The sequence below is a fragment of the Micropterus dolomieu genome, linkage group LG02 (assembly GCF_021292245.1).
Source record: "Micropterus dolomieu isolate WLL.071019.BEF.003 ecotype Adirondacks linkage group LG02, ASM2129224v1, whole genome shotgun sequence".
Classification (NCBI taxonomy): domain Eukaryota; kingdom Metazoa; phylum Chordata; class Actinopteri; order Centrarchiformes; family Centrarchidae; genus Micropterus; species Micropterus dolomieu.
This window is the reverse complement of record NC_060151.1, coordinates 30,303,689-30,314,608: the sequence shown is the minus strand read 5'-3', so window position 1 is coordinate 30,314,608 and position 10,920 is coordinate 30,303,689. Positions and strand designations below refer to the sequence as shown.

The 10,920-nt window shown below is 43.5% G+C and overlaps 1 protein-coding gene across 1 annotated transcript in view; it reads right to left on the bottom strand.

Moving 5' to 3' along the window:
- LOC123961957 (myc-associated zinc finger protein) overlaps positions 1-9,762 on the bottom strand; it is a 17,310-nt gene extending 7,548 nt beyond the window's left edge. Inside the window, exons 1-5 of the mRNA XM_046037803.1 lie at positions 8,598-9,762; positions 5,961-6,111; positions 4,835-5,226; positions 2,551-2,807; positions 2,299-2,362 (exon numbers count right to left, since the gene is read on the bottom strand). Coding sequence (XP_045893759.1) covers positions 2,299-2,362; positions 2,551-2,807; positions 4,835-5,226; positions 5,961-6,111; positions 8,598-8,630 — 897 coding nt within the window. The 5' untranslated portion in view covers positions 8,631-9,762. The remainder of the gene's footprint in view (positions 1-2,298; positions 2,363-2,550; positions 2,808-4,834; positions 5,227-5,960; positions 6,112-8,597) is intronic.
- Positions 9,763-10,920: the final 1,158 nt, after the last annotated feature.

Below are 10,920 nucleotides of genomic sequence, written 5' to 3'. Positions count from 1 at the left end.
GCTGGAATAAAGTTACAGACGCATATTTTCTGAACTCACGAAGTAGGTCAACCTCCTCGCTTTCTTTTCTCCAACTAATGTCCAGTTTTGTCCGTTTTTTATATATAAATATGAGGTCGTAGTCCTGCAGCGCTCTGGGTGCTAACAACCGACGCTAACAACAGCAGTGGAACCGGATGTGCTCAGAAGCTGCTGAGAAGCTCGAGTGAAGATAAATCAACGTTGTAATCCCAAAAACTAAAGTAAAAAGCTAATTTAATAAAAGCAGTTTACTCTGAGCTCCTCCGGTGGGTAAACGGCGTCGCTGTCAGAGCAGTTTCTTTGTCCAAAAGCTGCAGCGCTGCCCCGGCTCTTTCTCCCCGTACTTAAGCGGCTCGCCGTCGGCCAGCGGCGTTTCACTCCCCCCGCTCTGCCTGGTCCTCTCCAAACAACGCTCTGACGCTGACAGGCTTTCGCAACAGACCGACCACTGAATTTCAAGTTCGCTCAAGTTGAAAAATTTGAACTCGAGCGAATCAGCGAATGTCGCGACAAACGCCTCCCCCGCACCGCCCGGAGCGAATTCGCATCTTTGCATTGACTTTGGATGTAATCAAGCCGCCCAGAACGCTGGATTTGCTTTCAGTGTGAACACAGACGATTTTACCCAGGATGCATCGGTTGGTAACTTGTGTGAACTTGACGGCAGAGATATCCCAGCATTCATTTCGGCATTCAAGCGAGGGGCCGAAAGAAGCTGAGAGGCCGACAACATGAGGTTTTCTACTATTTTTGTACGTTTTTTCACCACTAAATCCACTTCTGAGAAGGTTTGAGGTGAGAAATCAGCTGTTATTCCTGTGAAAGGGGCTATATGTAGTTTTTCTACTAAAGGGGGTTGTAATCTGACATTAAAATGATCCACTTGCCGGGTTTAGCTGTTAACTCTGAAGGCAAGTGTTCCTATTCCTAGTTGAAGGCTCCGGGTCGGACGCCTGCACGCGCGCTCCCGAGGCTCTCGCTTCGTCTACTGACCCCTTGGTGACCACCTGGTGATGGCGCATAGATAAGATGCTTGCCTTTGGTGTGGGAGACCTAGGTTCGAATCCCACTGTGAGATTGTGCTTGATCCCTAGTTGCTCCAGAGGTGTGTGACCTCTGACATGTATAGCAATTGTAAGTCGCTTTGGATAAAAGCGTCAGGTAAAATGTAAATGTAAGGCACTCAGCAGCCAACACTAAGTTAGTTCAACATCAAGCTGATAAAAATATTAATGTTGCAGTAGGAGTTTACCTGAGTTTCCACCATGTTGTGTGAAGCTGGCTCCCTACCTAGCCGCCTTTTTTCGGGAGTATTGTGCCGATATGCGGCTCGCTGCGCTGAATGAAAGGTACGGCGCCGGTGTGACGCCAAAATGTGTGACCCATCAGATTCTGTGACCCAAATGGGAAGTTAAGCGCCAGAGGCTTTGTTGACGAAGTGAAACGGCTGCAGTTTGGTTGGGTTTAGGTACTAAAAGTACTTGGTTATGGTTAGGAAAACATTGTGGTATGGGTTTAATCACAGAATCCGATAGGTCACAGATTTTGGTGTCACACCGGCGTTGGTTGCAATCATAAAACCGCACCACTAGTGGCCGCTGGAAATGCCCCTTTAAAAACAACAATAAACCCGATTCTGAGCTTTTTGTTTTGGGGGGATGAAGCCTGGCTGTTATAATAATCAGAGCAACGCAGGCGGCCTCTGTGCTGGGGGTATTGCGCAATACCAGCACGAACGCATCATCTCAAACTGTCAGCAGCGTTCTGTGCGCTCGTGACACTGCAAGTTCATTCTTCCGAGAACGACTAGCAAGAACGTTCTCCCCAAGAACACAAGTCCGTTCTTTGCATTCTTCTGCTGCCTCATATTCTTCTAGCACATCCCCGCCGTGATGAGACACATTCAGGTGACTTATAAGAATTGTTTTGTTGAGACTCGCAGAATATTTCCCTCCTCAAAACATCCAAACCGTGCTTTCCCTGTACATCAGTTATCAAAAGGAGATCACATATTACAGTTTAATGTGTGTGATTTGGTTAAAGAGTTAAGAGAGACGGTAGTTTTGGGTTTTGCGGACAACCAGAGTCAGGAACTATTTGCTGTAGTCTGAAGTTTTGTAGGCCTCCAGGAATTACACGAAACTAACAAAGTAAAGAAAGGGGAGGCGAATTTTCCCAAGTTTTATCTGACGGGAGGCCCACAGTCCCAGACTTTGAAAACCTCAGCTCCGTATGATATCAGTTGAACTCCAGTAAACAGACAGATGAAGACGTTACCGTGCACTTGAACGGTCTCTCTGTAGAGTGCACCTGTCGCACGTGGCTGTTGAGGTGGTCCGGTCTGCCAAAACATAAAAGCAAAACGTGTTATTCCAAAGTTTCTGCACGCTGGATCATATAGTTCAACTTACAGCCTCAAAGTGAAGCGCTAGAACCCTGACAGGGAAGCCGTTTCCTGGTTGGCAGGTTTAAGATTTAAAATGTTTTGATGGTTAAAGCTGCTTAGTGAGGATGGATCTAAGTTTGTACCGAGAGAAGGCCTTGGCGCAGTGGGGACAGATGTACGGCTTCTCCACGCCGCCTTGGTGCGAGCGCACGTGGTAGCTCATCCTGTCTTTCCTCTTGAAGCGCTGCTGGCAGATGGGGCAGGAGTACGGCTTCTCGTCCGAGTGCGACAGCCGGTGACGGTTGAGGTGGTAGACGTCTCTGAAGGCCTTTCCGCAGGCCTCGCAGGCGTGGTTCTTCCTCACCTGGTTGGTGTTGGGGTTGGGATTGGGGTTTGGATTCTGTGGAGCAGCGAGCAGAGAAGTTAGGAAGCTTTAATCCAACTGTCTCACCATTTCAGTGTCTCTCAGTCAGCTGAGAGAGGAAGAGATGTCTGAAAGATGTCATCAGAGAAACTAACCTTCAAAACAAAGAGCTAATGTAGTAAGAAATCCACACAATCTGATTTTCTCCCTTTTCTTTTGACATAGTAGTTTTGTTAACATGCTCACCATGATGAAAAGACACATAACCGGGATACTGTGCATGTTGCATTGTGCACAGGTAGTTAGTTAAATTAATCCATGAAGATAAACTGCGAAATAAATAAAATGCAGGTTTCATCCAATGATATGACGGCAGGCGCCGTCTATTTCAGAGGAAAACTGTAATCCGCTGCTTATTTTTCCTCAATGAATCATGAAAAGGCCTGAATTTCCCACAGAAACTGTGATAGCAGTAATGAAATGTGGAAATAAATAATCAGAATTTAACACTGAAGTCAGATAATACCTGCAGTACAGAAATGACAGATGCTGTCAAAGACTCTCCTGCACAGACCCCTGATAATGTGACGCACACACAGATATAAGCTCAGTCCATGGGGACTTGGTTTGGGCACCTAAGGGTCGCCGGTTCGAGTCCAGCATAGAGCTGACATTTAAAGAGTTGGATAATAGGCCAGACACAAACATATGTTTTTTTATCGTAATCTTAGCTGTGCTACTGAAGTTGAATCTCCCCTATGAGGGATCAATAAAGGAAAATCTTATCATTGTATAAATTATGAAGTGTAGTTAAAGAAACAGTTACAGTATTCAGGAAACTCAGATCAAACAGCCAGATCAGCCTGTTGCCTGTTGATAAACTGTAGGAAAAAGGGGCGGATGTGTGCGTGAGACCGCGACAGTTTTAAACGGGATCGAGGCCAGTAGTACACAGAAGCCGTTGCCATGGTTACCACCGACAGAGCGCCCGGCGTTGGCTCCCGGAGCGCTCGTTTGCCTGAGTTATGAGGAGCGCAGAGCGACCCCGTGGATCCAAGCCGTCTGAAAACGCCGTCACGTATAAACTCCGTCACAACCATTGACGGGGAAATTAATTTATAATGTGCCAAAACCCCCCACCGCCCACACAAAGCAGTCTCTCTGGACTTTTTAAATAATATCATATCCATAACAGCCGCAAGGAGTGTGGTTTTTACAAAACGTATGGGCCCAAAATTTCTTGGAGCCACTGGCTGAGGTAAAAAAACCCAAGTAGGCTTAATCCCGACTTTTTAACTAGGCTAGCTGTTTTTCTGCACATGTATTTAGGCTTTATAAAACACCGCTTAGCCTCCAGAGGCGTGCGACCTCTGACTTGCATAGCAACTGTAAGTCGCTTTGGATAAAAGCGTCAGCTATGTAATCTGTAATGTAATCTAACACCACTCTCTCCCCATGAGTCCAAGCGTCACCGACCGGTGTGACACCAAAATCTGAGACCTATCAGATTCTGTGACTACACTCAAAAGACAATGTTTTCCTAACCATAACCAATTACTTTTGGTGCCTAAACCTAAACTAAACTGCAACCGCTTCACATCGTCAGCAAAGCCTCTGGCGCTTAACTTCCCATTTGGGTCACAGAATCTGATGGGTCCCACATTTTGGGGTTAGCGTCCGGAGTTTCTTTTTATAAGTTTCAGTCGCTGTGTTGCTTCAGCAGATGCTTCCATAAATTAAATGTAGAATTGTTCGCGGCGTTTTTTGCATCTTAGACTGTGACACAATAATGGCAGTAGCTCCTTACAGCTGTGGAAAGAACGCCTCTCTCCCTCCATTCTTCATTTAGCTTTTTGGCCAACAGCTGACTTACACAACACAGAACACACAACTGTAATAATATAACTGTTTTGGAAATAGTAATCTGTTACATTACTTCTGTAGAATCCTACTCCTGTGGTAGAATAAACGGGAGCGGGCGCCAAAACTGAAAACAGACCCGAGTTTCACTGAACTCCCTGCAAACACATCACACTTCCTGGCTCCTCTCCCAGCGAACCCACCTGCTCCATGGAGCCCACGACGACAACAGCTGCCTGGATGGGTTGAGGCTGTGCAGCCATGGTTAGGGTTGCCGGGGCGATGGACACAGAGACCGGTTGGCTGTCTTGGTTGGCGTGCTGACCGGGCTGGGGGAGGGCCTCGGGGGCGGCGGTTGGGGGAGGGGGAGGAAGAGGCTGGGAGGGCAGGCTGAGGTGGAGGAGGGAGAGAGGGACGGACTGCTTCTCCACCCGTCCTCCCTTCCCTGCGTCCTCCTTCTCCCGGGCGGCGCGGTCCTTCATCTTGATGCCCGTGTGCACCGACTGGTGGCGCCGCAGGTTGTAGCTGTTCTTGAACTCCTTGTTGCAGGTGGCGCAGATGTGGGCCGGCCGGCTCGGCTTGGAGAGCGGTTTGACTGACGGACACAGCAGGGGGACAAAATAGGTTTAAATGAATCATTTAAAATATAATAATCAGTGCATTTTTAAATTAACGTCCATTTAGTTGGTCTGCATCCCGACGGGGGAAAGACCATGTCAAGAAAATGTATTATTCACAATTATCAGTTTAGGGGGTTGATCAGTTGCCCTCGTGGCTCAGGTGCATTTATTACCACCTGTTTATATATATCTTCTAATCTGCTGCTTGTTTTCTCAATAAATCAATGAATCATTTTGTCTTTAAAATAAAAAAAAGCCTTAATTTCCCAAAGCTGTTTTGAGAATACTTACAAAAAGAAAATACTAACACTAAGGTTTCCCACCATAACAAAAATAAATACACACTGTGATTCAAAGCGGCTGAATGTTTAGTTTGTTACTGCCTAAAATATAATAATACATTTTACATTTTACTTAACAAAATGTGATTAATAGCTGTAAGCTACCTAACTGCCTCTTTAACAAAACTGATCAATACTTTGAGCGGCTGGATATGTTTTTAGAAGCCGCATTTTTCTCAAACTCTTTGTTCTGTTCATGTTATTACCGTAAAACTTCCAATTAAAAAGCCCAAAAAGTCATCTCATGTCGTGACCCTCTCTCTCCCCCGATATTTCCGGTCAAAAATGCCAAACAAACATTTTTTTTTTTCGGATAGAAGGCCCTGCAGGTAAAACGGTGTGGGGACCTCCCCCTCCTGCCTCCTCACCAGGCAGCGGCTCCTCGCTCAGGGCGGCGGTGTCGACGGTGGACGGCGGCGTCACCATGTGGTCTGCTGGAGGACTCTGAGCTGAGCCGGTCAGCTCGGGCAGCAGCTCAGACTGCAGAGGCGTCTCCGGTTGGCTCTGAGTCGGCGCCGTCTACCAGGAGCAAACAGGAACACTTTTATTCGTCCTCAGATACACAGATGTGCTGCAGTTATTTTACATCCACTTTGGTCCACTGATCAATTTATTCAGAGCACTGTGACGGACCAATAATGGGAGGTCGGGCTTATATTAACAATTCTTCTAGATTAATAAGGTTCCCTGATGGGTAAAGGTTTAGGTAGGAGTCTGAATGGCTGACTTTCATCCATGTCCTACAGGTTTAACAATAAAAATAAATAGATTTAGTGGTAAAGCACTTTTCTAACATAAGTGTCATTTACATTAGAAAGGATAAATCAAGGATTATCCTGATAATTATCATGTCAAATCATTATTTCTTTCAAGTTTAAAGGCTGATTTTTGCTCCTGAGTGAAAAATGAAGAAACCAGATGGTTAAACTTTTCTTTATGGTCAGAATGTGACAAACACGTGATGCCAAACAGCGGATCGCTTCACAAGTCTGAGGTGGAACATTCAAAACTATTACTTTTTCAACAAATATGATTAGTAAATCTTATTTCAGTCCCTTTTACTCAACAAAATAAATAATTTAATAGAAAAATTAAGTGCTAATTATTTATTGACGATATATTGAACATTTATTATATTGTTATTGAGGAAAAATTATATTGCGATAATTATGTTTTATTGTCCAGCCCTAAATGTAAATATAGAAGAAATAAATGTGCATTGTCTTGAAAAAGTATCTATAAAAACAAGCTTCTCTTTACTGCATCAGATTTTTATATTCTGAATTGTCACCTGCCACCTGAGTTTTGTGTTTCCTTTTTTACGTAAATAAAGACAGAAAAATTCCCCAGTATGCAAGAAATTAAGTGTTTAATGCTCAAAATTTTATATTTCTTCAAAAAAAGTTTAAATATCTTCTCGTCTGATTCTCGTGAAGCCAATATCGTGTGTCGTCACTCACAGCCCTAATCTGAGCCCGTATGTCTGCACTGCTTCTCAACACGAAGTGACGCTCTTGCTTTTAAATACAGGTAACAAAGTGCTGCATAGCAAGTCAAGTCCGATAAAAGTCGATGTATAGGTAAAGGAAAAATTAGTTTTGGATACACAGTGGTTTAAATCAATAAATAAAACATAAATAAGTTGATGTACAGATAATGAAATCACACATTGAGAGTTTTTCTGTTGAACTACTGAAATATTACTCCACTAAATGATTATTTCACTATTTAAGTTCTTTTTCACGCACAAATGTCAAACGTTCCCTGGTTCCAGCCTCTCAGACTAAAGATCTCTGGGTTTTGGACTGTTGGTCTGTCTGGAGACGTCACCGGAAACTCTGGGAGACTTTCTGACGTGTTATTGACCGAACAGCAAATCAATTAACTTGAGAAAATAACCTGCAGATGAACGGGCGAAGGAAATAATTGCGAGCTGCAACACAACTCTGTTGGGACTCGTATGATCTAAGGCTGGATTATTAACCGGGCTACTATCCCACAGCCCCAGAAGCACCAGGTTCATTGCACATAATTTACTTGCAAAGCTTTGAAGAAATACTGAGTACAGTATCACCATAGTCACAGGGCCCCTTATGGGCACGGCCTGATTAAATTACCTGGACCCCCATTGTTCTGTGCACCGTACAAACTCACCGGCCACTTTATTGGGTCCACTAAACGCATTGAGTTGCTGCCGTGTGATTGGCCGATTAGCTGTTTGTGTTAAACAATTGCCACAGGTGTCCCTAATAAAGTGGCTGGTGAGTGTATCCAGTCACCTTCAAGTGAACTTTAACAGACATATAAAAGAATAAACATAAATGTAAGCAATGATGGACAGAGGGCCCCAACATTCAGTCATATTGAAGGGGCCCTGGTGATTTCAGTTGTGTATTTTCACAAACAAGATTCCCTAAAACATACAAACGGTGATACAAGGGTCCATGATGGGAGCCCCTAAGGGTCTGGGGCCTTGGGGCACTTGATTATCCAGCCCTGCTAAAAGAGGTAAATCTGGACCTGACTAGACTGTAACGTTTTAAAAAAATAATAATAAAACACTGAATTAAAAGCAGGAGATGTAAAAATCCACCTCACGCATCAAAACATGAGACAGGGACCATGACGGGACCCCCTAAAGGTCTGGGCCCCTGGGTCATTTAGTAATCCAGCCCTGCTAAAAGAGGTAAATCTGGACCTGATTTAGAAGGTAAATATTAAAAAACAAACAACTTTCAAACACTGAATTAAAAGCAGGAGACGTAAAAATCCACCTCACGCATCAAAACATGAGGGAGGATTATGCACCAGGGGGAAGCCCAAACCAGAAGCCAACTTTTACCCTGACCCCTCTGTGACCTCCTCCATGGTGTATACCCCCCCTCCCTCCTTCTTTAACCCCATGCAGAAATGTCAACCCCCCCTCCTCCACCCACCTACCCCCCTTTTTCTCCTCCCCAAACACCCAAAACCACAAAGCAGCTCCAGCATCAATTAAGACTTACCTGAAAGAGGAAATTACTCCAGGAGGTGTCCATCTCTGCAGGGACTGCAAACACAGCCCGGGACCACAGAAGAGGAGGAGGAGGAGGAGGAGGAGGAGGAAGAAATGCTCCAAAGGCTGCTATAAAACACAATCCGAGGCCTGTATCGCAGCTCCTCTCTCTCCCTGCCCGGGTTAACTAATGGACATTTATAATAACGACACCGGACGATATTCAGCTTAAATCAACAAGCACGTATTAGTGATTCGGCTGCTATGAGTTACGAATTAATCATAAATGGAAATGCACACGGCGAGATGATTTCGTAAATGCGACAAAATGGTTGGTATCATGCTTGCTTTTAATGGTGCATTTAAAAAAAGAAAAGAAAAAAAGAAAATGCTTATGACTACTGCAATAATAAAAAAATTGGTGAATTGCATGCAAAATATAAAGATTATGTTGTATACAGATGATGTATCAGTGATCAGTCTGCAGCTGGTTCGGGACTCGGGATTTATTTGGCGATAGCTCCCAGGAAGGCCGCAGCCGTTCGGGTCCCAAGCCTCGGCGTTGCGTACAGCTCGCCCCCCAGCTAGAGCGCTCCCGGTCGGCCGCGGTCCGTGGCTCCGCCTCGGCGTTTCAATCGACTGGATGACATCTTTCTCTTTTTTTCATTTCTCGCTCCCTCGCTCCCTCTCGCCCTCCCTCCCTCTCTGGCTTTCTTCCTTTTCTTTTTTTATCTCTTCTTCACCCCCTCTGTCCCTCTCCGCTTTAAAGGGAAAGTATTTTGTGTGTGCACCCTCCTCGCGGACCCCGTCTCGTCTCGTGCCGTCCCTCTCGCCCCCGCCGCCGCCGCCACTTCACGGTAGGCCGACAAATAATGAAATCCGACATTTATAGAAACAGCCGTTAAATCCTCCCCCGTTTCTGTTAAAAAAAAACAACAACGCCACAACAAAAACGTCCGGCCGTTCTTCTCCAACAACACGTCCGAGTCACCCGGGGCCTCGCTCACCGGACGCACCGAACTCGTAGCTAAAATGGTGTCGGTTTAGGCTAAAACAAGGGCTTTATCCTCGAGCATCTTAAAGGTAACGATGCGCGCAAGTGCAACAGCTGGATCTAACCCTCTATTCACATGACGTCCATTCCTGAGCGGGCCAGACAGGACGACACGCCAAACTCCATCCAGAAAAATGCTGAATTTCATGTACGAGTGCTTTAAGGTCATAATAACCATCATAATGAGCAGGGTCAACGAGTTTTATGACGTTTCATAAAAGAAACATGAATTCGGCATCGGTCCCGAACATCCAGCCGTGTATTTTTACTTAAAAAAAGTAAAATTTTATGTGCTCTTGTTTTAAGTTCATAATAAGCATCATTATGAGCAGGGTCAATTTTTTTTTTTTGACATTTCATAAAAGACATATATATTTGGCATGCATCCCAAACACCCAGCAGTATATTTTTACTAAAATAAATGCACTTTTTCATGTAGGAGTGCTTTAAGTTCATAATAATCATCATTATAAGCAGGGTCAATTTTTTTTTTTTGACATTTCATAAAAGACATATATATTTGACATGCATCCCAAACACCCAGCAGTATATTTTTACTAAAAAAAATGCACTTTTTCATGTAGGAGTGCTTTAAGTTCACAATAATCATCATTATAAGCAGGGTCAATTTTTTTTTTTTGACATTTCATAAAAGACATATATATTTGACATGCATCCCAAACACCCAGCAGTATATTTTTACTAAAAAAAATGCACTTTTTCATGTAGGAGTGCTTTAAGTTCACAATAATCATCATTATAAGCAGGGTCAATTTTTTTTTTTTGACATTTCATAAAAGACATATATATTTGACATGCATCCCAAACACCCAGCAGTATATTTTTACTAAAAAAAATGCACTTTTTCATGTAGGAGTGCTTTAAGTTCACAATAATCATCATTATAAGCAGGGTCAATTTTTTTTTTTTGACATTTCATAAAAGACATATATATTTGACATGCATCCCAAACACCCAGCAGTATATTTTTACTAAAAAAAATGCACTTTTTCATGTAGGAGTGCTTTAAGTTCACAATAATCATCATTATAAGCAGGGTCAATTTTTTTTTTTTGACATTTCATAAAAGACATATATATTTGACATGCATCCCAAACACCCAGCAGTATATTTTTACTAAAAAAAATGCACTTTTTCATGTAGGAGTGCTTTAAGTTCACAATAATCATCATTATAAGCAGGGTCAATTTTTTTTTTTTGACATTTCATAAAAGACATATATATTTGACATGCATCCCAAACACCCAGCAGTATATTT